This window comes from Pristiophorus japonicus, chromosome 7 (genome assembly GCF_044704955.1).
Source record: "Pristiophorus japonicus isolate sPriJap1 chromosome 7, sPriJap1.hap1, whole genome shotgun sequence".
Classification (NCBI taxonomy): Eukaryota; Metazoa; Chordata; class Chondrichthyes; family Pristiophoridae; genus Pristiophorus; species Pristiophorus japonicus.
This window is the reverse complement of record NC_091983.1, coordinates 215,441,644-215,468,771: the sequence shown is the minus strand read 5'-3', so window position 1 is coordinate 215,468,771 and position 27,128 is coordinate 215,441,644. Positions and strand designations below refer to the sequence as shown.

General features: G+C 47.2%; 1 protein-coding gene across 1 annotated transcript in view; it reads right to left on the bottom strand.

The window, feature by feature from the left end:
- Window positions 1–21,792, bottom strand: part of LOC139267448 (E3 ubiquitin ligase TRAF3IP2-like) — a 104,027-nt gene extending 82,235 nt beyond the window's left edge. Inside the window, exon 1 of the mRNA XM_070885790.1 lies at window positions 21,597–21,792. Within this exon, the coding sequence (XP_070741891.1) occupies window positions 21,597–21,603 (7 nt within the window). The 5' untranslated portion in view covers window positions 21,604–21,792. The remainder of the gene's footprint in view (window positions 1–21,596) is intronic.
- Between the last annotated feature and the right edge of the window lie 5,336 nt (window positions 21,793–27,128).

The window sequence follows — 27,128 nt, the reverse complement described above, 5'->3', positions numbered from 1 at the left end:
GAGACCTGGGTGTCATGGTTCATCAGTCACTGAAAGTGGGCACGCAGGTGGTAAAGAAGGCAAATGGTATGTTGGCCTTCATAGCTAGGGGATTTGAATATAGAAGCAGGGAGATCTTAATGCAGTTGTACAGGGCCTTAGTGAGGCCTCACCTGGAATATTGTGTTCAGTTTTGGTCTCCTAACCTGAGGAAGGACGTTCTTGCTATTGAGGGAGTGCAGCGAAGGTTCACCAGACTGATTCCCAGGATGGCTGGGCTAACATATGAGGAGAGACTGGATCAACTGGGCCTTTATTCACTGGAGTTTAGAAGGATGAGAGGGGATCTCATAGAAACATATAAGATTCTGACGGGACTGGACAGGTTAGATGCGGGAAGAATGTTCCCGATGTTGGGGAAGTCCAGAACCAGGGGGCATAGTCTTAGGATAAGGGGTAGGCCATTTAGGACTGAGATGAGGAGAAACTTCTTCACTCAGAGAGTTGTTAACCTGTGGAATTCCCTGCCGCAGAGAGTTGTTGATGCCAGTTCACTGGATATATTCAAGAGGGAGTTAGATATGGCTCTTACGGTTAAGGGGATCAAGGGGTATGGAGAGAAAGCAGGAAAGGAGTGCTGAAGGAATGATCAGCCATGATCTTATTGAATGGCGGTGCAGGCTCAAAGGGCTGAATGGTCTTCTCCTGCACCTATTTTCTATGTTTCTATGTTTCCATGGACAAAGATGACTTGCTTCCACATGAGTTCACAGATGTTTCAATGAAGGACCCGATGTTCCAGTCCTGAACTCCAATTGAGGGCGTGGAAGATGCCTGTGCGTGGATTTTTTTAATGTGTGGTGACCGTTGCACATCAGTCACCACACGGGCTTGACAAAGCTAGGCCTTTTTCCAGTGGCAAGGGCTAACCAGGACGACTAGAGACCTGCTCTGCGACATGAACCTAGTGTGCACACATATCGCAGAGTGGACTGGCCCATGCTGCCCCTGGGCCTGGTACCACACTTCCGCCACAATCTCTTGCTGCTCCTGCATCACAAACATTTGCTGCACCTCCGTCACGATCCCTCACCGCTCCTCCGCCACAAAAACACTCGCCGCACCTCTGCCACGATTTCCCGCTGCACCTCTGCATTAAACATTCGCCGAACCTCCATCATGATCACCCACCAAATCTCAGCCACGATCCCTCATCACTCCTCCCACTCATCACAATACCCCATATATCGATCTCAGCCTGATCATCAAGGAAAGGCTGCTTTTCTGTATTTGTTCACCCAATAGAGCATTTGTAGTTCTGCCTTTTCAGGCAAGTGACATAACATGAAGCTGAGAACACATTTATATTGTAGAAGCCACATTCTGGCCCCAAGTTTCCGTCCACGCCGAAAACGATGCAGCCCCGAGCTGCACGCCTGTTCTTCGCGCCTAAAAGTGCGCAGGAAAAAAACTGCGAGATTCTCCGGCTCCTCGGAGCTCGAACTCAGCTTGGCGCGGCGCGCACATCACAGCGGGGGGCGGAGCCAGACATTCGCGCCGATTCTCTAAGCAGTGGGGGGGCGGGTCTAATTCAAATGAGCCAACGTCGTGCCGGCAACCCTGCACGTGCGCGTTGGAGCGTGCGCGCACGCGCAGTGTCAAACAAACATTGGCACTCGGCCATTTTTAAAGGGACTGGAGGAAAAGTGAAGATTTGTCTCTTGGACTCCTGGAAAGGCTTGTAATTTAATTTTTGTGATATGTTTGTGTGTGAGGGAGTGCTTTTAGCAGCACTGTTGAATAAATCACCTGCTGAAATCAGTGAGTTCAGCTTTTCACTGCTAAACTTGCAGAACCGGTGCTGCATTGGTGCATGCAAATTAAGGACTGCGTGTTTGGAGAAATAAGAGTGCCAATTCAACTTTGCAATGGATCAACGTCCACCAAGAACAAAGAATTTCTTGCATGAGGAAGTAGAGATATTAGTCAATGTAATTGAGCAGAGATGGCAGGAGCTAGATACCAGCAACAGAAGTCGCATAAAAGTGCCACCAAAATAAATGAAGAAACACTGGAACCAAGTTGCAGAAGATTACTGCGCAGTGGTGCATACCAGGAAATCTGGAAGTCAGTGTAAAAAGAAATGGCACGATCTTGGTCAAGTAGTTAGTGTAAGTAATATTTCCCATTTTTAATTTAAGCGTAATTGTAACCTGGCTATCTGTATGTCCCACCCTGCAGAAAGACGCACTCTGTAAAAAGTTATATTTTACTCTTTGCAGAAGAAATTGGCCCACAACAAAAGGGAAGCAACTCGGATAAGAGGAGGCATGCCCAATCTGCATCCACTGACACCCTTGGAACAAAGGGTAGCTGCTATGATGAGTCGTACATGGAGAAAAGCAATCGGTACAGCATAAGCTGGGCCCGCACGCGAGGAAGAGGGTAAGTCCTGAAAATGCATTGTGGCCCTTTAAATCAACCTGCTGCCTGGCCTGCTATGTGTGAGAGTACTCATGCCACCCACCCGGCCCCCTCCCTTGCTGTTAAACATTTGATTGTTCTGATGTATTTTGCAGAACATGAGGATGATGATGATGACGATGACGATGCTACTGCTGCCAACCCTGAGGATCCTGAGGATATAAAACAAGAACCAGTACAACCAGCTGCGGACGATCCAGACTGGATGATGGCAGCGATGACTGAAATGTCTGCAGGGGAGAGCTTCCAATTTAATGTTTATGAGCCCCCATCAAGAGGCATCAGAGTTTCAACCCCCTAACATAGGTCTTGGTTCCACCTTCCATGGTTTTGCTTCCGATGTTGTGGGTCCCAGTAGTGCTGCTGGTATAATGCAGCATTCTACAGTCAGTGCACTACCGTCCGAGCCTGCGCCTCCCTCTCGCATAGGTTCTGGTTCCACCTACTATGGTTTTGATTCCAATGCTGCAGGTTCCAGTGTTGCTGCTGATATCATGGAGCAGTTTACACCCATTCACCCACCATCCCAGCCCACGGCTCGCACTCGAGTGCTGCCGTCTGGAACACCGAGCGCCCCACCATCCCAGCCCGAGCCTCTCCCTCTAGTACTGCCATCTGCAACACAGAGCATCCCACCGTTTCAGCCCGAGCCTCTCCCTCTAGTTCTGCCATCTGCAACACAGAGCATCCCACCGTTCCAGCCCGAGCCTCTCCCTCTAGTTCTGCCATCTGCAACACAGAGCGTCCCACAGTCCCAGCCCATGCCTCCCTGTGTAGTGGTGCCACTTGCAACACCGAGCGTCCCACCGTCCCTGCCCGCGCCTCCCAGTGTAGTGGTGCCACAAGGCAGACCCAGGCAGAGGAGAAGGAGATTGGAGACACGCTCTCCTGAGATGCAGCGTGCAACAGATGCGGCTCAGGTTGTGGCATTGGGTATGGAGACCAATGAGCTTACCTGATCACTCATCGGTGGTGTCAGTGCAGTGGGTGAAGAGTTGACGGTCCTGATGGGAGAAATAGCAGTAATGACTCGGGAACTTAGGGAGGGAATGTCCGAGGGAGTGCAATCGACGGCACAGGCCGTCAGGGAGGGCATGCAAATGACGTCCTGAGGGCCTGGTTGAGATAGCTGCTGCAATAAGGGCACACAGCCCAGCCAATCAAATGACACCGCCATGAAGAAGTGAACATTCACTGAGATGTGGATGAGAGAAGGTTGCAGCCTTTCTTTGCTGCTTTTGTTCTTGTTCTTGATGTAGCTGTAGTAGCGTTTTTCAAATTGAAATTGTTTTGTCAGTTTTATAACTTTACAACTTATAAGGCTTCTTATGGTTTTTAAGTGATCTTATAGTGTAAGTGCTCTCACATTTTTTTGTATCTTATTTAATTTTGCACCTAAAAAGTGATCCTGAAGTTTAAGTGTTCTTCAGAGTGTAAGATTTTTCACATAGAAATTGTTTTGTAACTTTTGTAACTTTACAAGTTTATAAGTGATCTTAAAGTTTTTAAGTGATCTTCAAGAGTCATATTAAAAAGTATAGTTTGATACAACAAATATTTTATTAGTGACGTTAACTTTTCAATAAAATATTCCATTAGCACAACACAACGTAGGAACAACTGCAAAGAATAAACATGTCCATGCGCAACAGTGGTCGCAGAGCCCTCAGGCATCAGTAGTTGAAACGTTCACGGATGAGCTGCTGGCGGAAGGCTCGAGCAATCGTTAAAGGAGCACGATCGACGGCCCTCCTCCGACCTCGTGCTCTGGCATCAGGCACTTGCATGCTTTCCTGAGCGTCGTTATCATCCACATCCTGGTCTTCCGTAATATCATCATGCACTGGACCCTCACGTAGGTCTTCTGGTTCCACTACCAGCTCCTGCTGCCTCATGATGACTAAGTTATGAAGCATGCAGCACACAACAGTGAAGTGACCGACAATCTGAGGAGAGTATAGCAAGTGTCCTCCGGAATGGTCCAGGCATGGGAATCGCTGTTTCAATGTGCCAATGGTCCTCTCAATGATGCTGCGCGTCGCAATGTGCGCCATGTTGTATTGACGGTCAGCTTCTGTCCGTGTCACGCGTAGGGGCGTCATGAGCCAGGTGGTCAGGCCGTACCCTTTGTCTCCCAGTAGCCAGCTCTGCCCTTCTGGCTGCTGCTGAAACATGTCAGATATAACGCTGTCGCGTAGGATGAACGCATCGTGGGTGCTGCCAGGATATCTCGCTTCGACTGACATGATGCGCTGCTTGTCGTCACACACGGGCTGCACATTGATAGAGTGGAAACCTTTCCTATTCCAGTACTGCTCAGAATCCTCCACAGGTGCTCGCAAGGCTATGTGGGTACAATCAATGCAGCCCTGTACCTTTGGGAAGCCGGCAATCCTGAAGAAGCCCACAGCCCTCTCATGGATCGCTTGTGCGGTCATTGGGAAATTGATGAAGTCATTCCTTCGCGCATACAGTGCAGCCGTGACCTGGTAAATGCAGCCATGTATTGCATGTTGAGAGATGGCACACACATCTCCAGTTGTAGCCTGAAACGATCCCGAGGCATAGAAAGAAAGTGCAGCTGTTACCTTCACTTCAACAGACAGAGCAGTTGGCGTTCTGCTTCTGGGCTGCAAAACTGCTCTCACCATATCACAGATTTCAGTCTCAACTTCTCTGCGAAAACGCAGCCTTTTGACACAATCAGCCTCGCTCATGTCCAGGTACGAGCGCCTGGCTCGATATTGTCGACGTGGGTAAGGTCTCCTGCCCATCAACCTACAGGCTATGATGTTCCTGGTGCGGTGAGCTCTAATCAATTCTCTCCTATGCAGTGAATTGATGGCGAACCATTGCATAATACGTGGTGTTGACAATGCAGCACCCATTCTGCAAATTTAAGTACAAAACTGTCGATGTGGCTGCCTCTCCCTGTCCCTGGCCAAATGGCCTCAGTCCCCCCTCACAGCTCGAAGGCTGCTGCTGTATCTTCGGCTGCCGTCGAGCCACTGACGCCGCCCCTAAAGTGTGGCCCAATGGCCTCAAGCACCATAAAGAGCTGCGTGTGTCAGGTGTTGATTCTTCGGCTGCCGGCCAGCCACTGACACCGCCCCTTAAGCGTGGCCCAATGGCCTCAAGCCCCTTGGAAAGCTGCGTGCGTCGGTGTTGATTCTTCGGCTGCCGGCCAGCCACGAAGAGAATGAAGGCCTGCCTCAAGCACTGCAGCTCAGCTCGAAGCTTGCTGCCGCTGCCGTCGAGACACTGACGCCACACCGCTGCCTGTCTCCAACATGAAAGGCCTGCCTGAAGCACAGCAGCTCGAAGGCTGCTGCTGTTTCACACAGGTAGGAACATGGTTTATTTAATCTTTTCTTTGCTTATAAATTTTTATTCAGGTTGGATTTATTTGTATAATATTTGTATAAGTATAACTAAGGATTGATTGTAGAATTTAATGACTTCCCTTTCCCCTCCCCCCCCCCCCCATTCCCTACGCCTAATTTGTAACCTACGCCTGATTTTCTAAAGTGTAGACAAGGTTTTTTTCAAACGTACAAAAATCTTCACTTACTCCATTCTAAGTTAGTTTGGAGCAAGTTTTCACTGCCGAAACTTTGAAAACAGGCGTAAGTGGCCGGACACGCCCCCTTTTGAAAAATAAATTCTGTTCCAACGTGAAACTGTTCTAACTGACTAGAACTGGAGCAAACTAAATGCCGAGAATTCAAATTTCTAAGATACTCCGTTCTAAACCAGTTGCTCCAAAAAAAACAGGAGCAACTCAGGCCGAAACTTGGCCCCTCTAATTCTGACTTGTATGGCAGTGAATAATTGTTGCAAGATTTGTAACACAATGACAAAAAGCTTGTGCTATACCTTTCTTGTGACCCACATATCTACTTGTCTTTGTTCGACATTGGTTTTAAAAACCCAACTGTGCAGCTATTTCAATCTTTCATGACTTGGTTGCACTTTTAGTTCAGGGATCATGCCCTGACATCTTGTTTTACACAAACTATTTGGAAATTGTGCCCAGTTATGCTCTCACTAGTTCCAGATTAAGACCTTAATTTAGTTCTTCACAAGTTAACAAACCTCTCGAATATGGATTGAACTTTATTGGCACTAACTGCAACTTGCAGAATTGGTTATTGCAAGTAGTTTTATTTGCAAAACTAATTGTTCCAATTTTATTCACTGGGAAGGGTAATAAGGCGAGTGACATCTTCCAGTTCAGAATAGCACATCATAGAATCACAGAAACTTACAGCACAGACAGAGGCTCCTCAGCCAACTGTGTGAGTGCCGGCTCTTTGAAAGAGCTGTCGTGCTTAGTCCCACATCCCCAGTTTTTGTCCATATCCCTGTAAGCTCCTCAACTTCAACTAGCTGTCTAAATCCCTTCTAAAATTAGTGATGGAATCAGCTTCCACCACCTTTTCAGGAAGCGCGTTCCAGATCCCGACAACTCTCCGAGTGAAAAAGATCTACTCGCCTCCCCTCGAGATATTTTGCCAATGGTTTTGAATCCATGACCTCTGGTTACTGACCCACTCGCCAGAGGGAATAGTTTTTCTCCATTCACTCTATCAAATCCTCTCATCGTCTTGAAAACCTCTATTAGGTCCCCTCTTAACCTTCTCTGGCCTAACTTGTTAATACGGATTCTTTTTCCCTCAATCTGTTTCAGCGAATACACTGACACGAACACCTTGCCTTTTCTGTAAAGGACCTTTATTGAAGATTCTCCGGCCGGGACTTGTCACGACAAAGGGACACTCTCAATCAGAGCCTGTTTACCTTCCTCTGGACAAGCCCCTTTTCAGCGTGACACAACAACAGTTATACATTTTCAAAACAGAACACATTTGATTAGCACTTGGTCTATCCAATCCCTTTCTGTCTCCCCCCCCCCCCCCCCGAGTACGTCCAATGGCAGGCAAGAAAGTCTCCCAATTAGGGTTGGTGTCAGGGTCAGGTTAGTTATAGCTTTGCTACACTGTCTTCCCTTATCAGTAAAGAACCCAATTAGTTTCCCTTCCTCCTTATCAGTAAAAGCCATTACTTTTCCCCTCCTATCTAGGATTGCTTTCTTTCTTTGTGCCGCTTTGCGTCTTTCTCATGACCCGTGTTTAACCTCAATCTCAATTCTTGGTAACCCCTTTTTTTCTGTCGATTCTGCAGTCGTCTGCATCTTGACATTTCTTTAGCTATTTTCCCATGATTCCCTATCTCCATCCTTTTGCCACATTCCATATCCATCTACCACATTCGCAACCCTTCTTTACACATTCTCAAACTGTCCTAACTTTTCCAAGCTCTCCTCATAACTGAAGTCCCTCATCTCCGGTAACATCCTGGTAAACCTCCTCCGTACCTTTTCTAATGTCTTTCCATCGTTTCTGAGGAGCGGTGCCCAGAATTGCCACAATACACAGCTGAGGCCTAACCAGTGATTTGTTACATTATGATTGCTGTTTTGGGGATTCTAATGGGACTCAATAATGTCGACCATGACAAGCCATTTCACCTTGTCCAAAACAGTGGGACCAGAGGACACGGCCTGTGCTTGAAGGAGCGCAAATTCAAAACGAATCTGCGGAAAGATTGGCCTCGATTTTACCCCCTCCCTGATTTTAATATTTACGATGGCGATTCAGGACACAACAGACAGGGCCTTCTTAAGATTCAAAAGTCGTGGCCCGACGATGTAATTGCTGCCACAGTGTAAATTTAACATCCACCCAGGGGGAGTTTTGTGTTGTCTGTCGCCCGGCAAAAGCAACAAGTTGGGAGGAGTTGATTGGCCAGAAGAGGCCCAGTTAAGTTTTAAAACTTTAGCCTGTTCTGCAGCTCCCCGTGGGCCAGGAGGAGAAGGCGGCTCCCCCCACCAGCACCCCGGCCCTCCAATCTTCTCCAGCACCAGCAGCCCCATAGTCAACAGCCTACCCCGATTGCTGCAGTCAAATAAAACACGGCCTCGCTCGTCCACAGTGATTTGAGGGAATCTCCTCCGGCCACTGACTGCCGGGGATCACGGCAGTGGCCAAATTTCCATGCCCGCCAGATTGGCAATCTGTCGGGCTGTCGGCCGGAAGTCTGCCGTGATTTATTTAAATGAGGATACGGTACATGAGTAATTTGCAACATGACATTTGGTGAGAGTAGCATGTCTGAGAGCAACAGGTGACATTGGACCTCTGGTTCCCAAGCCAATCCAACTGCGCGGCTGTCCTCGCCTCACGTCTGGCTCTGTTGTAGACTAATTGACAGAGATTGATTGCTATGATTAGTCAACAACTCCATTCATGTATCATGTGACTACCGGGGTGGTGGAAGGTGAACTACACGGATCGTGTTCTTTTTCCATCTTGCAATTCTTATGTTCCTCCGCTGTTATTAATATGACATGATTCGCCAAGCATCCTTCGACAGCACCTCCCAAACCCGCGACCTCTACCATAAGGGCAGCAGGTGCATGGAGACACCATCACCTCCAAGTTCCCCTCCTGATTTGAAAGTATATCGCCGTTCCTTCATTGTCAGGTCAAAATCCTGGAACTCCCTCCCTAGCAGCACAGTGGGAGCACCTTCACCACATGGACTGCAGCGGTTCAAGAAGGCGGCTCACCACCACCTTCTCAAGGGCACTTAGTGATGGGCAATAAATGCTGGGCTTGCTAGCGATGCCCACATTCCATGAATGAATTATTTTTTTAAAATAAGGTTATTGCACAATATAATAAAGTTGGGAAATAACATTAATATGCTGCTCAACTTTAGTTCGGTATCCAATACCGTTAGCGCGGTTTTGAAACAAGTTCAACTTTCTAGAATCAACACTTGGACTCTATGCAGTGGGCAAGAATATTGCCTCACCCAAATACAAACATCAAACTGGAAAGCCTACAAAAGACCACTTTCTTCCAAAAGTCTTACTGTGAGAAGAGACAGTCTATGTACCAGGAATTAGAGTTCTAGGTGCAGGAGTCAAACATTTGCAAGTTTATTAAGAGTTAAACAACCATTCTCACAGACAACACATGGTAACGGTTTGCTGTAGAAGTTCCACGTTAGTCATCGAGCTGAACTTTCTCTTCCTTTTGCTACACCTTCTAACCTCATGTTAGAATCGCACCCTTTTCAAACACTATTATTTCAGATACATTCCATGACCTTTATACGCTCTGCACCAGTTGTTAACAAGAGGTTCCAGGGCCCAGCAGGAGCTGCTGGTGTTTAGATGAAGTAAAGCATAGATTGTACCTATTCGAGCTACACTACAGATAAGCATGCATCTGTCTCCAAGCGTGCAGGAATTGTGAGAAAGTTCGGATCTAAATGTAATCAACGTGTTGTTTAACCTCGAGATCAGGATGCTTATGAAGAATGTTTCGTCACGGTCAAAAATGTTCTACAGGTTTTTAAGCGTGGGTGCTTAATATAAAATTGATTTCTCACATGCTCTTGATCTCTTAACATTTACAATTTAATGTACTGTCTATGAAATATGTTCTGTAGAAGATATTTTCACCCCTTTCAATTTTTATTGTTTTTTAAATATTTAAGAAATAAGAGGAGTAGGCCATTCGGCCCCTCGAGCCTGCTCTGCCATTCAACAAGATCATGGCAGATCTTCAAGCACAACTCCACCTTCCCACACTATCCCCATATCCCTTAATTCCCTTAGTTCCCCAAAAATTATCGAACTATGTCTTGAATATACTCAATGACTGAGCATCCACAGCTCTCTGGGGTAGAGAATTCCAAAGATTCACAACCCTTTGAGTGAAGAAATTTCTCCTCATCTCAGTCCTAAATGGCCAGCCCCTTATTCTGAGTCTGTGACCCTGTGTTGTAGATTCCCCAGCCAGGGGAAACATTTTCCCAGCATTAACCCTGTCCAAGCCCCTTGAGAATTTTACATGTTTCAATTAGATGTTCTCTCATTCTTCTAAACTCTCGGGAATATTGGCCTAGTCTATTCAATCTCTCCTCATAGAGCAATCCCCCCTTTCCAGGAACCAGTCTAATGAATCTTTGTTGCACTCCCTCTTTGGCAAGTAAGGAGACCAAAACTGTATACAATACTCCAGGTGTGGCCTCACCAATGCCCTGCATAATTGTAGTAAGACTTCTTTATTCTTTTACTCTAATCCATTTGGAACAAAAACTAACATACCATTTGCTTTCTTAATTGCTTGCCGTATCTGCATGTTAACTTTCAGTGATTTGTGTACAAGGTCACCCAGGTCCCTCTGAATGCAAACATTCATCAGTAACTTGTGGTGTGCTCTGTGTAATATTTTAATGAGACTATTAGTTTTAGACTGACATTAATAGTCTGGTAGTGTGATACTTACCAACTTTTGCAGCAGGCAGGAGAGTGTGCTGGGTATCCTACATGGTCTTTAGTGAGTTTAACCATAACCAGAGGCTTTTTGTTAGTCCTCTGGCGCTCTGTGACCCTACGTAAACTAAAGGTGATCCGAAACTCAGCTGTCCGTGTCCTGACTCGCAGCAAGTCCTGCTCACCCATTACCCCTGTGCTCCCTGGCCTACACTGGCTCCCGGTTAAGCAACGCCGCGATTTCAAAATTCTCATCCCTATTTTCAAATCCCTCCATGGCCTCGCCCCTTGCTATCACTGTAATCTCCTCCCGCCCCGCCCCCCGAAATGTCTGCGCTCCTCTAATTCTGCTCTTCTGCTCAACCCTGATTATAATCGCTCAATCATTGGTGGCCAGCCTTCTGTTACCTGGGCCCCAGGCTCTGGAACTCACTGCCTAAACCTCTCCACCTCTCTACCTCGCTTTCCTCCTTCAAGACGCTGCCTAAAACATTCCTCTTTGACCAAGCCACCTGCGTTAGTTTCTACTTATGCGGCTCGATATCAAATTTTTATCTCGTAATACTCCTGTGAAACCCCTTGCGACGTTTCACTACGTTAAAGGCGCTATATAAACACAAGTTGTTGTTGTTGTACTATTCAGAACATGCACAAGATCTGCTTGTGGACGCAGTCCTTCTGCTGTACTTTCGTCACCATTCTTTTCAGAGAACTGGTGCAGCATTATTCCACTATTCAATGACCGTCGTAGGATAAACACTTACAAGCGGAGTCAAAAAATAATAATGGGATATTGACATTCCAGTCAAATGCTTTGAAAGAGAAACAGACAACAAATCTGTCGGTCAGTCTGTCCTATGCAGTGGACCTGTCAAAGTTACATGAGGTGACAGAGACACATTGGAAGAATCTTACCAGAGGGACAGAGAGATCTGGGGGTACAGATACACAGATCACTAAAAATAGCAACACAGGTTAATAAGGCCATAAAGAAGCAAACAAAGCACTGGAGTTCATTTCTAGAGGGATAGAATTAAAAAGCAGAGATAGAACTATAGAAAATTTACAGCACGGAAGGAGGCTATTTCGGCCCATTATGTCTGCGCCGGCCGACCAAGAGCCATCCAGCTTAATCCCACTTTCCAACTCTTGGCCCGTAGCCCTGTAGGTTACGGCACTTTAAGTACACATCCAAGTATTTTTGAAATGTGGTGAGGCTTTCTGCTTCTATCACCTTTTCAGGCAGTGAGTTCCAGACTCCCATCACCCTCTGGGTGAAGAAATTTCCCCTCATATCTCCTCTAAACATCCCACAATGACTTTAAATCCATGCCCCCTGGTTGTTGACCTCTCTGCTAAGGGAAACAGGTCCTTCCTTTCCACTCTATCCAAGACCCTCATAATTTTATACAACTCAATCAGGTCTCCCCTCAGCCTCCTCTGTTCCAAAGAAAACAGACCCAGCATCTCCAATCTTTCCTCATAGCCAAAATTCTCCAGTCCAGGTAGTATTCTTGTAAATCTCCTCTGCACCCTTTCCAGTGCAATCACATCTTTCCTGTAATGTGGTGACCAGAACTGCACACAGTACTCCAGCTGCGGCCTAACCAGTGTTTTATACAGTTCAAGCATAACCTCCTTGCTGTTGTATTCCACGCCTCGACTAATAAAGGCATGGAATACGTGGCTCTTGTATTGGACTGTTCAGCCACCAAAGAACTCACTTCAGGAGTAGAAGCAAGTCTTCCTCGATTCCAAGGGACTGCGTATGATGATGATGATGATGATGATGATGAATAAAGGCAAGTATTCCATATGTCTTCTTAACCACCTTGTCTACCTGGCCTGCTACCTTCAGGGGTCTGTGGAACTGCACGCAAAGGTCCCTCTGTTCCTCTGCACTTTTCAGTGCCGTACCATTCCCTTGCCTTGGTAGACGTCCCTAAATGCAATACCTCACACTTATCCGGATTAAATTCTATTTGCCACTGTTCTGCCCATCTGACCAGTACATTGATATCTGCAGTACATCTTTCTTCGTCATTATCTTTCTTCTTCACTATCAACCACAGAGCCTATTTTAGTGTCATCTGCAAACTTTATAATAATACCCCCAACATCCAAGTCCAAGTCATTGATATATACCACAAAAAGAAAGGGACCCAGCACTGAGCCCTGCGGAACCTCACTAGATACAGCCTTCCAGTCACAAAAACACCTATCAACCATTACCCTTTGCTTCCTGCCTCCGAGCCAATTTTGAATCCAACTTGCCACTTTGCTCTGGATCACATGGACTGTTACTTTCGTGACCAGTCTGCCATGTGGGACCTTATCAAAAGCTTTGCTAAAATCCATATACACTACATCATACTCACTCTGCCCTCATCGACCCTCCTTACCTCCTCGAAAAATTCAATCAAGTTAGTCAGGCACGACCTTCCCTTGACAAATCCATGCTGACTGTCCTTGATTAATCCATGTCTTTCCAAATGAAGATTTATCCTGTCCCTCAGGATTTTTTCCAATAATTTTTCCACCACTGAGGTTCGGCTGACTGGCCTGTAATTACTCGGTCTGTCCCTTTCTCCCTTCTTAAACAGAGGTACAACATTAGCAGTCCCCCAGTCCTCTGGCAGCACACCTGTAGCCAGAGACGATTGGAAAATGATGGTCAGAGCCGCTACTATTTCCTCTTTTGCTTCTCTTAACAGCCTGGGATACATTTCATCCAGGCCCGGGGATTTATCCACCTTCAAAGCTGCTAAGCCCCTTAATACTTTCTCCCTCACTATGTTTATCTCATCTAATATTTCACACAGATGTTATGTTAAACTTGTATCAAGGTTAGACCACACTCAGTACTGTGAAGAGTTCTGGGTCTCCATATTAGAAAAAGAATATAGAGGCACTGGACAAGGTGCAAAAAAGAATGCCTAGAATGATACCAGGTTATACCTATCAGGATAGATTAAACAGGCTGGGGTTCTTTTCTCTAGAAAAGTGAAGCCTGAGGGGTGACCTGATAGAGGTTGTCAAGATTATGAAAGGGTTTGATAGAGAAGACAAAGAAGATGTTTCCACTTGCTGGAGAGACCCGAACTAGGGACCATAAATATAAGACAGTCACTAATAAATCCAATAGGGATTTTAGGAAGAACTTTAGGATAAGCACATGAGGGTGAAGGGAAATGAAAGATATGCTGATGCGAGTTAGATGAAGAGGGGTGTAGAGCATAAACATGGAGGCATGGACCTGTTGGACCGAATGGCCTATTCCTGTGCTATAAATACTTAGTAATATTTTGTAATGCTTTGTAGCATCAGAAAGTAATTTCATCCACTTCCTGGGGCCTTGCGTTGTTCCGTCCTGTGGAACACTACCTGATATCTACAATGTTCTCACACCATGGGGAGGTGGGCCTCCATTAGTGCAGATAAGGAACATTCGACTGTAACATTTCATTTCATTAGTTTGTCCACATGAATTTGTCATGTCTATTTCAATGGAATACAATTTGAATACACTCTCTGACAAAAATATTGTTGACACTGTTTTTTACATTTTTGGCCAACCCCTTACTTCCCCTCCTCTCCTGACCGTTGTTGGATTCTGGTTGCATGGATTCCAGGCACTGTCTGGGACCTCACCAATGGGTCATTCTTCATGTGAGATCTTGGTCAGTAAATGTGGGATCACATCCCAGCTGAACTCCAAACCTTCGCTAACCCTTCACTGAAGTGTACAAGAGTCTGAGCCTTACACTAAGCATCTGTAAGGCAAAGGTTCTCTACCAACCAGCCCCCGCCTCACAGTACTGCTCCCCGATTATCAAGATCTGTGACAAGACCTTGGACAATCTGGACCACTTCCCATAGTCTGGGAGCCCACTATTAACAAGGATAGACATTGATGACGAACTCCAACACTGGCTTCAGTGTGCCAGTGTAGCCTTTGGCTGCCTGAGGAAGAGAGTGTTCGAAGACCAGGATCTCAAATCCGGCACCAAGCTCATGGTCTACAGAGCAGTAGTGAACTTGCCCTCCTATATGCTTCAGAAACATGGACTATGTACAGTAGGCACCTCAAAGCACTGGAGAAGTACCACCAATGCTACCTCTGCAAAATCCTGCAAATTCATTGGCAGGATAGGCGCACCAACATCAGCGTTCTCTCTCAGGCCAACATGCCCAGCATCGAGGCATTGACCATGCTCGATCAGCTCCGATTGTCCAAATGGTCCAAATGGCCACATTGTCAGCATGTCCAAAATTAGACTCCCAAAACAAGCGCTCTACTCCGAGTTGTGTCACGGCAAGCAAGTCCCAGGAGGGCAGAGAAAATGCTTCAAGGACACCCTCAAAGCCTCCTTGAATAAATGAAACATCCCTATGGACTCTTGGGAATCCCTGGCCCAAGACCGCTCAAAGTGGAGGAGAAGCATCCAAGAAGGCGCCGAACACTTCGAGTCTCTTCGTTGGGAGCACGCAGAAGCCAAGTACAAACAGTGGAAGGAGAATACGACAACCCAAGCACCCCACCCACCCGTCCTTCCAACCAACATCTGCCCCACCTATGACAGAGACTGTAGGTCCTGCATTGGTCTCATCAGTTACCTGAGAATTCATATTATTGTGGAAGCAAGTCATCCTCGACTTCAGGGGACTGCACAAGAAGACGACATCACAGCCCAGCTCAGTCGAATCTGGCCCACCTTGACTCAGCCCAGCCCATTCTGTCTTAGCCTGATATACACACACTTTCCAGCAAGGATCAATGGACAGGATCGGGATCAGGAGCCCCGCTGACACTCTCCTTTCCCCCTTCCGCCGAACCCCACCCAGGGCACTGAGGATAATTGGAGTGTACAGACCAGTAATCAAACCTAGGGCATTTTGGTCGATGTGGCTCAGATACCAATTTTGTTTATGCTTTAAATAATAAAATCTCACAGATTCAAGCTTTATTGCTATGGACTTGGGCACAAGGAAACACACTAGTGTAGGCCTTGACTTTGTGCAATAGTGCAAAACACGTGATAGTGAGTCATCAGCGCCTTTTATGTCTCCTGATTTTTATTTCCTTTGACAAAGAAAATATAAATCAGGAGTGATGTAAAATGGACTGCCGACTTGCTCTCACCTGTTTACACTAGCGCACAAAGTCAAGATTAAACGGAGTAGTGAAAGAACAACTATCATACTGAAGGAAAGACAGTATTGTTGCCAAAGGTAGAGCTTCAAAGAAATGTCTGTGCTGTCACACTGTGTCTATATGGAATCTTTGAACTCCAAAATGAATAGAATTTAATTAGTTTATTCAGAAATATGTTATTTGAAAGCTTTATTTCCAACTATAGCTTAGCAGTTTGCCCCTGTTTTATATTACCTATTGCAAACCTGCCTTTTCACTGCCGTACATGCATGGTTTTGATTTACAAACATAATAAATGGTGGGCAGGCTGACCTCACACATGATGCTGGTTCATCATGACTAGACACTTACGAGCCAACTCCCCCCACCCACACACACACAGACATGTTGTTGTGTATCTGTAAAGCATGCACTCCCATATTCCGCCACCAGGGAGCTCATCCCCTGAAGTCCCAAGAGATCCCAGCATCCCATTTAAGACCACCAGTGATAACACCAAACAAATCTCTCAGCACACAAGTGCTAGCAATGTTTATAAATTAACTGGAACTGTGTTTGCGAGCAGAAATGTACAGGGCAGAAACCACGAGTCTGCAACTGGCAGCAGGCCTCAGGTGACCCAGATGACTCAGAGTCCCCAACAAAGGACGAATGCAAGACAAATCACACCTTGTTGGCGTTGTGGAGGTTTCCATTCAGCCTATTCATGCCGCTTCAAAGGGTATGTTTGCAAGAGCTGTGGAACAATGAGCTTGCAAACGAGCTGCAAGCTCTGCAAAACCTGCTAACCACCACGTGGCAGAGGAAGATCGCTCCATGGTGGATCAAAGCAATTTCGAGCCTCAGAGAGAGGAGGCAGATGCTGAAGTACACAGGGTGCACACATTTTCAATGAAATGTGCACCTATAATGCTAAACGTAAAATTGAATGGCTTACCCGTAGCCATGGAACTGGACACTGGCGCTAGCCAATCCATCATGAGTAAAAAGATGTTTGAGAGACTGTGGTGCAACAAGGCATTCAGACCAGACCTGAGCCCCATCCACACAATACTGAGAACGTACACCAAAGAGCTTATCACTGTCCTGGGCAGCGCCATGGTCAAGGTCACCTACGAGGGCACGGTGCATGAACTGCCCCTCTGGATTGTCACGGGCGATGGCCCCACACTGCTTGGAAGGAGCTGGATGGGCAAAATCCGCTGGAACTGGGATGACATCCGAGCGCTATCACATGTCGATGAGGCCTCATGTACCCAGGATTTTAACAAATTTCCTTCCCTTTTTGAGCCAGGCATTGGAAACTTTTCCGGGGCGAAGGTGCGGATCCACTTGGTCCCAGAGGCACGACCCATTCACCACAAGGCGCGCGCGGTACCTCACATGATGAGGGAGAGAGTGGAAATCGAGCTGGACAGGTTGCAATGCGAGGGCATCATCTCCCCAGTGGAATTCAGCGAGTGGGCCAGCCCGATTGTTCCAGTACTCAAAAGTGATGGCACGGTCAGGATTTGCGGCGATTATAAAGTAACTATTAATCGTTTCTTGCTACAGGACCAATACCCCGCTACCTAAGGCAGACGATCTATTTGCGACGCTGGCAGGAGGCAAGGCGTTCACCAATCTCGACCTGACTTCGGCCTAAATGACCCAGGAGCTGGAGGAGTCTTCGAAGGGCCTCACTTGCGTCAACATGCACAAGGGACTGTTCATCTACAACAGATGCCCGTTTGGAATTCGGTCAGCTGCAGCGATCTTCCAGAGAAACATGGGGAGCCTATTTAAGTCGGTACCACACACGGTGGTCTTTCAGGACGACATATTGGTCACGGGTCGGGACACCGCCGAGCACCTACAAAACCTGGAGGAGGTCCTCCAGCGACTGGATCGCATAGGGCTGCGGCTGAAGAGGTCGAAATACATCTTCATGGCAACAGAAGTGGCGTTTTTGGGGAGAAAGATCGCGGCGGATGGCAATTCGGCCCACAGACGCCAAGACAGAGGCTATCAGGAACGCGCCCAGGCCACAGAACATCACGGAGCTGCGGTCGTTCCTGGGACTCTTCAACTATTTTGGTAACTTCCGACTGGGGTTAAGCACCCTTTTAGAGCCCCTACATGTGTTATAGCGCAAAGGTGAGAACTGGGTATGGGGAAAGAAACCAAGTAATTGCTTTTGAGAAAGCCAGAAACATTTTATGCTCCAACAAGCTGCTTGTATTGTACAACCCGTGTAAAAGACTTGTGCAAGCATGTGACGCATCATCGTACGGAGTCGAGTGTGTATTACAACAAGCTAATGTTGCGGGGAAGTTGCAACCTGTCGCCTATGCTTCCAGGAGCTTGTCTAAGGCCGAGAGGGCCTACAGCATGATTGAGAAAGAGGCATTAGCGTGCGTGTTCGGGGTAAAGAAAATGCATGAGTACCTGTTTGGCCTCAAATTTGAGCTGGAAACTGATCACAAGCCCCTCACATCCCTGTTCGCTGAAAACAAGGGGATAAATACTAATGCCTCAGCCCGCATACAAGGTGGGCACTCGCGCTATCAGCGTATAACTATATCATCCTCCACAGGCCAGGCACCGAGAACTGTGCAGATGCTCTTAGTCGGCTACCATTGCCCACCACGGGGGTGGAAATGGCGCAGCCTGCAAACTTGTTGTGTGCTAATCGCATAGTGCTTCCAAAAAAGGGCAGGGAGATGTTCCTCTCGGATCTCCACAGCACACACCCAGGTATAGTAATGATGAAAGCGATAGCCAGATCCCACGTGTGGTGGCCCGGTTTCGACTCTGACTTGGAGTCCTGTGTACGGCAATGCAGCGTATGTGCTCAGTTGAGCAACGCACCCAGAGAGGCACCACTAAGTTTGTGGTCCTGGCCCTCCAGACCATGGTCGAGGATCCATGTTGACTATGTGGGCCCGTTCCTCGGTAAAATGTTCCTGGTGGTGGTGGATGCTTTTTCAAAATGGATTGAATGTGAAATAATGTCGGGAAACATCGCCACCGCCACCATTGAAAGCCTGAGGGCCATGTTTGCCACCCACGGCCTGCCTGACATACTGGTCAGTGACAACGGGCCATGTTTCACCAGTGCCGAATTTAAAGAATTCATGATTCCCGGGATGGTGAGACTGACCTATCAAGAAAGACTGGATCAACTGGGCTTGTATTCACTGGAGTTCAGAAGAATGAGAGGGGACCTCATAGAAATGTTTAAAATTCTGACGGGTTTAGACAGATTAGATGCAGGAAGAATGTTCCCAATGTTGGGGAAGTCCAGAACCAGGGGTCACAGTCTAAGGATAAGGGGTAAGCCATTTAGGACCGAGATGAGGAGAAACTTCTTCACCCAGAGAGTGGTGAACCTGTAGAATTCTCTACCACAGAAAGTAGTTGAGGCCAATTCACTAAATATATTCAAACGGGAGTTAGATGAAGTCCTTACTACTCGGGGGATCAAGGGGTATGGCGAGAAAGCAGGAAGAGGGTACTGAAGTTTCATGTTCAACCATGAACTCATTGAATGGCGGTGCAGGCTAGAAGGGCTGAATGGCCTGCTCCTGCACCTATTTTCTATGTTTCTATGACCCGCAATGGGATCAAACATGTCACCTCGGCCCCATTTAAACCAGCCTCCAATGGGAAGACAGAGCGGGCAGTACAAATCATCAAACAGAGCCTTAAACGAGTCACAGAAGGCTCACTCCAAACCCGCCTGTTCCGAGTACTGTTCAGCTACCGCACGAGACCCCACTCGCTCACAGGGGTGCCCCCGGCTGAGCTACTCATGAAAAGGACACTTAAAACCAAACTCTCGCTGGTTCACCCCAACCTGCATGATCAGGTAGAGAGCAGGCGGCAGCAACAAAATGTAAACGATGGTCGCGCCACTGTGTCACGGGAAATTGATCTGAATGACCCTGTGTATGTGCTAAACTATGGACATAGTCCCAAGTGGATCGCGGGCATGGTGCTAGCTAAAGAAGGGAACAGGGTGTTTGTAGTCAAACTAGACAATGGACAAATTTGCAGAAAGCACCTGGACCAAACGAGGCTGCGGTTCACAGACTGCCCTGAATAACCCACATCAGACACCACCTTTTTCGAGCCCACAACACACACCCAAAGGATCAACGACACCACGCCAGACCAGGAAATCGAACCCATCACGCCCAACAGTCCAGCAAGGCCTGGCTCACCTAGCAGCCCTGCAGGGCCAACAACACGCCAGCCCAGCGAGGGCACAGCCAACACACCAGGACAGACATTTGTACCGAGGCGATCCACCAGGGAAAGAAAGGCTCCCAACCGCCTCACATTGTAAATAGTTTTCACTTTGACTTTGGGGGGGGGAGGAGTGATGTTGTGTATCTGTAAAGCATGCACTCCCATGTTCCGCCACTCTTGGGAGCACTGTATATAAGCCTGTTCCTCACTCTGGAGTGTCTTATTAAAGACTGAGGGCACTGTTACTTTCACCTCCCTGTGTGCAGCCTCATCTGTGTTAGGAACACAATACATGTAATTTGCTGGGAGAGTCATAAAACCAGAGTCAATAAGAGGAAAAAAATCTCAGGATAATTCCTCTGGGACCCCCTCAGGCCATTGAAACCGGAACAGGAGATCACATTGACCCTGTCTACCTCCACTGTTTGTCCACTAGAATCATAAAAATTTACAGCACGGAAGGAGGACATTTCGGCCCATCGTGTCCGCGCCGGCCGACCAAGACCTATCCAGCCTAATCCCACTTTCCAGATCTAGGTCCATAGCCTTGTAGGTTACGGTACTTCAAGTGCACATCCACGTACTTTTTAAATGTGGTGAGGGTTTCTGCCTCTACCACCCTTTCAGACAGTGAGCTCCAGACCCCCACCATCCTCTGGATGAAGACATTTCCCCATCAGATCCCCTCTAAACCTCCTACCAATGACTTTAAATCCAAGTCCCTGGTTGTTGACCCCTCTGCCAAGGGAAATAGGTCCTTTTTATCCACTCTATCTAGGCCCATCATAATTTTATACACCTCAATTAAACCTCCCTTCAGCCTCCTCTGTTCCAAAGAAAACAAACTCAGCCTATCCAATCTTTCCTCATAGCTAAAATTCTCCAGTCTAGATGAAATGGTATTGTTGTTTAGTAAAATGTAGAGTCCATTCCCTCCCCTCCAAACCGAACCTTGGCACAGGGCTCCTCACAAGACAAACACCACCTCTGGAATCAGGAAAATGAGCCAGTGTCACTGCTTGGAGGGCCCTGCCATATTTTCCCCACCAGTAGGAAGAGTTAGACGAGAAAGTTAAACAAACTTTGGGACAGGGTGCAATTTGACTGCCTATTTAAGATCTAGCCTGATGGGAACTCGATTCGGTTTAAAAATGTAACCTGTTTTTTTTAATCTGATGCATTGACGATTGAAATAACCAGAACTCCTTGTGCTTAAAATGGGGTTTCGATGAATCTCCCCCCTCTTCACTTTAAAGCTCACTGCTGACATTCAGCGGGCCCGTTGGTGTCAAAGCACATTCCCCGCTCGTATTAATAATATCCTTCAATAAAATACAATGGCTAAGAGTTCTGACCCAGGCTCCAGCAGCGAGTTGGGGTCTCTCTGTGTCCTACCTTGCATTGAAGCGGCGGTGAAGGTGGCGCTGATCTGCCCTGAGTTTGATCCTGTTGACAGCAGCAGGAAGCAGGAAGATCCCGCAGCAAAGCTGGGAACTGCCCCAACTCGCCCTATGCAAATCTGCTCGCCCGAAAATCCCCAGCGACCAAAGCTCAGGCAGACAGAGAATTACTGCAGCCCAGATCTTTGTAAACGGATCTTCCGTTTCCTCGTTTAGGAATCAGTCACACTTGGTGTGTACGTGTCGGGACCACTCCAAAAACTTTCTGTCAAACTCTCGTCCTCGTTCCGCCCTGCCCTGGGAGGGACAGAAATACACAGCGCTCCGGATTTTCTTTTTAAAAACAAAAGGTGATTATAATCCAAGCAGAACACCTTCCAACCGGAGATCAAAATGTATCGCTGGAGAAAAACTCGGCAACTGATACATTCTTATAGATACAAACAGACAGATAGACACAGACAGATAGACAGAGACAGGCAGACACAGAGAGATAGAGATAGACACAGACACACAGACACAGACAGATAGATACAGACACACAGACACAGACAGATAGATACAGACAGACATAGACAGATACAGACAGATAGACACAGACAGATAGATACAGACAGACACAGACAGATAGACACAGACAGATAGATACAGGTAGTCACAGATAAAGAGACATAGGTAGATACTGATAAAAAGATAGATAGATAGATAGATAGACACAGACAGATAGATACAGATAGACACAGATAGATAGTCACAGATTGACACAGATAAACACAGATAGATAGACACAGGCATGCACAGATAGATAGATATAGATAGACACAGACAAACAGAGACAAATAGACACAGACAGATAGACACAGACCGACAGACACAGACAAACAGAGACAAATAGACACAGACAGATAGACACAGACAGACACAGACAGATAGACACAGACAGATAGACATAGACAGACACAGACAGATAGACACAGACAGATAGATACAGACAGACACAGACAGATAGACTCAGACGGATAGACGCAGACAAACACAGACAGAGAGACAGAGACAGATAGACACAGACAGACACAGACAGAAAGATACAGGTAGACACAGATAGATAGACACAGATAGATACAGACAGATAGATCCAGACAGGTAGATACAGACAAATAGATAGATAGATAGACACAGACAGATAGATACAGGTAGACACAGATAGATAGACACAGGTAGATACAGATAGTTGGATAGACAGATAGATAGATAGATAGATAGATAGATAGATACAGATAGATACAGAGAGACACAGATAGATAGTCACAAATAGACACAGATAGATAGATACAGATAGACAGAGACAGATAGACACAGACCGACAGACACAGACAGATGGATACAAACAGACACAGACAGATAGACACAGACAGATAGATACAGATAGACACAGACAGATAGACACAGACAGACACAGATAGATAGATACAGATGGACATAGACAGACAAACCCAGACAGATAGACAGGCACGGACAGATAGATACAGACAGATAGACACAGACAGACACAGACAGATAGACACAGACAGATAGACGCAGACAGATAGACACCGACAGATAGATACAGACAGATAGGTACAGACAGACACAGACAGATATATACAGACAGATAGACACAGACAGATAGACTCAGACAGATAGACAGAGACAAACAGACAGATAGACAATGACAGATAGACACAGACAGTTGGGACTAGACTTTCCATGGGCTAGAACCTTGACTTTTTTTGCCTGCTTAATGCCCACTTAATGGCCATTTTACCGCTGAAATGACGTATAACGCCTACATATCACCCATTCTGGCACAAAATGAAAACTGATAGGCTTTTTTAGGAGACTTATCGGCAAGTGTTATTTTCCCAATGGGCTTAAAGCCGAGAAAAAAAGTCACCGCCCGCCCACTTTTTTGGGCAGAATCAGCAGAATGGGCGAATTCAAGGTCGACAATATCGCCCAGTGTTATTTTCCGAACAGAATTAACGGCAAGATTCAATATTAATGCCCGCCAACTGTTTTTTGTCGCAAAGAGCATATTTACTCAAACTAGCGGCCATGGTGATCGCCCATCTTCAATTTCACCACCTCGCACACATATCGCCCACAATATCGCTCGCTCAAAAAAACGCCCACAAAAAGTGGAACTAACCGGAACGAACGCCAGCAGTGTGGCTGGCATTTGTTAAATCCCACTCTTACATGAGGAACTGATATTGGAAAGATTTGACGGAAAGAGCACTGATGTGAGTGACAACGCTGACACACTGCTGTGTGTGTGCAGCTCAGACATCAATGGTGGCCATAATCTTACTGCCAGTTAAAGTTTACGTTGATTGGTGTTAAGTTGCATTTAACCCTTTCATAGTAAGGAATCACCAGCTATCTGAGACAATGCGCAAAAAAGTTATGTTCAATAACAAAAGTTTAATACCAACATTGGTCTGAAGTCATAAGTATCACAGCCAATAACACCCAACCCCACCCACACCCCGCTTTTTCCACCATTGACATCAATCACATGTTCAACATGTCCAGCAACACAGAATACAAAGGCAAAGCAGGAGTGTGGTCCCCAGCCCCCATACATTACAACAAATTGCATACACCCAGATGGAGATATAACATCGCCATCACCTGCGCACATGCACCTCACTTTCCTTCCCTCTTCTCCTTCTCCCCAACTCTACCCCTTCCCCTCCTCGCTCCATGGCGCCTGGTCGAGGAGCTCCTCAAGCGGTGCCTCATTGGGGGGAGGGGGGGGGATGAAGGCAGATGCGTTGGTTGCACCAGTACGGGAGCGGGGGGAGGGGGGGGGCAACATTCTCTGATGCAGAAGCAGGATCTTGGTTCTCATCTGGTGCAGAACCTCGGGGTGGAGTGCCGCGCTCTGGGACCACTGGGAGGGCTGTGGCAGCAGTGCTCCTGGCTATTGTGTCCAGGGACTCCGCCATGCGCGGAATGTACTCGTTCATGGTGGCCAGGTGTCGGGATATGCACCCCAAAGCTTCGATGAGCTGGTCACCAATGTCTACAGTCCTCCTGGACAACTGTACCATCTCTCCATTGTCATGTCGCGCTCGTGGAACAGACCTACCGTGCCGTCCTGGGTACAAATGGGGTGCCCTGTGGAGAGGTGCTTGGGGCCGGCACCTCCAGAGTGGAGGCGGGAATGACCGGAGGACCAATAGATGGCCTTGGGGTGGAATGGGTTCTGGAGCGTGGCGATGCAGGTTCTTCGAAGTCCGCGCTCTCGTCCATCGAGAACAGACCCAGCGGATTGACGGGTGACAATTGGAGCTTCTCAGCACCAGATGTAGTGGGATCGTCCGCCGACTCCTGCCCCATGCCCCCATCTTCTGGCCTCTGTGGCCTTGCCTGGGGCAGCGCTGCTGGCTGAGCTGCAAGACACAAATGAGGTTGTTAGAGGAGACGGGGGTGCTAGGGTGACAAAGTGAGTCCAGCGCTACACACAGCATATGCACGACGAAAGCACCACCATTCACAAATTCATCACAGACATCACATTTCATGACCATTAACACATTGTGCATTGCAATGATTTTCATTAGGCCAGCATTATTTCTATGACACTTTTAGAAATCATCTATCATATATGATTGGTCGGATATGAGTTGGTGTGGTATCTATTGACTTTACATCACACAATGGTGTAAGCTTTACTCACGTGGTTTCACTTCAGGGTCTGCAGATGCATCCGTGGCTGTCCGGGGATGCTTCCCCACGAGTGTGAGCATTCGCTCCTCCAGCTCAGTGATGTCGCTGGGGACTGATGGCCCCCCCACCCGTTTACCTCTGCATGGACCTCATCGTCGATAGCTTCTTCTGTAAAAGGTGACAGGACGAAAAGGCATGAGATCATTGCATGACATCATTGCTAGGTACTGTCACAGAGACTGATACAACACATAACCAACAGATGTAATCATGATTATTATCATTCTTTACCGAAAGACTTACACCATGACCGCAGGCTTTGACCCCGGTAAAAGTGAAAGACCTCACATCTGCTGATAGTCACTCATGAAAGTTACAAATCAAGTTATATAAATACATAAGTACATGTAAATCAATGTAATACTTACTCTTGCGGATCTCACAGGTCGTTCCATCGTTTGCGGCATTGATTGCCCTCACACACCTCGTTGGTCGCCGATGAGACCACCTCTGCTATCTCGGTCCATATCTTCTGGTAGGCCTTTGGGGTGGGCTTCCCACACCCTCCTTGTGTCAAATCACCCCAGCGTAACTCGACCTCCTGCAGGAGGGAGGCATTTTCTTCGTCTGAGAACCTGCTGGCTCTTTTGTGGCCTCCAATGAGCTCCTCTCCCACCTCACTGCTTCTCCAGCGTCAGTCTCCACAGCATGCTGTGTTGCCTCCTCTTCTCTCTCTATTACAGGGCAAATTCGGGCAAATATGTGGCTGGTAACAGCTACTTTTTGTTTGCCTACTTGCTGTGATGCTCTAAAGTCTCCCTCCTTCCTCCCAAAGCAGCCACACCACACCCAGCCATGCCTTGGTTGACTAGGGTAGCCACAGAGAAAAGAAATAACAGGTAGACTGCGCAGGGGTCTGAGGGAGACCATAGTAATCTCACAGACAGCCAGGGCAGCCAGAGGAAGGAAACAGTCTCGGATAGGCTGGAGTAATCCCGGTTGACTGGGGTAGTCACCGAGAGAAACCAAGAAGAAGTTGCAGGTAATCTGCGAAAGAAAAAGTGTCTCAGGGAGGCAATGGTGATATCAAGGGTGATCTCAAAGGCAACTAGGGGACTAGGGGAGAAACAGTCTCTGACAGACCGGAGTAGTCTCGGGTCAAATAGGTAGCCAAAGAGAGAAGCCTGAGTAACAGGAACCGCAGGTCACTGTGAGGTGGTCTCAGGGGAGACCAAGATAGTCAGGGAGAATTTCTCAGCCAGAGACACTGGAAATGGACTCACCACAGCAAAACGCGGTGGAGCCTGCGGCTAAGAGCAGTCATAGAAAGTCCATGGAGACCAGGTTGCTGCATATATATGCAACAAATTGGACATTTCAGAGCCATGGGTACGGGAAATGCTGCACTCTGGGGATCCACCAGAAAAAGCAGCAGAGTGGACAGTCAGTAGCAAAGGTCAAAAGAGAAGGCGGTTTGGCTTGGCACAACTGTTTATCCTCTGAGGGGCCAGCAACGCGAGAGGAGTGGCGGAGTCGGATAAAGTTCGGCGGCAGCGAATGGGAGTGGCGGCAGTCCGAGGAGGCAGCTGGAGCAGAGGCCGAAGGTAAAACAAAGAAGTAAAAAGAAATCGAAGTGTGAATTCACAGCCAAGCGGGTAAGTGATTGGCTGCTGGATTGGTGAGTATTTAATCTTTTTCTTTTTCTTTTTATTTCCTTATCAGTAGGTAACATTGCTGCCAAATTAAGTTAATTTTAAGAGTTAAGTCATGGCAGGAGAGCCCAGACCCATGTCATGCTCCTCCTGCGCTATGT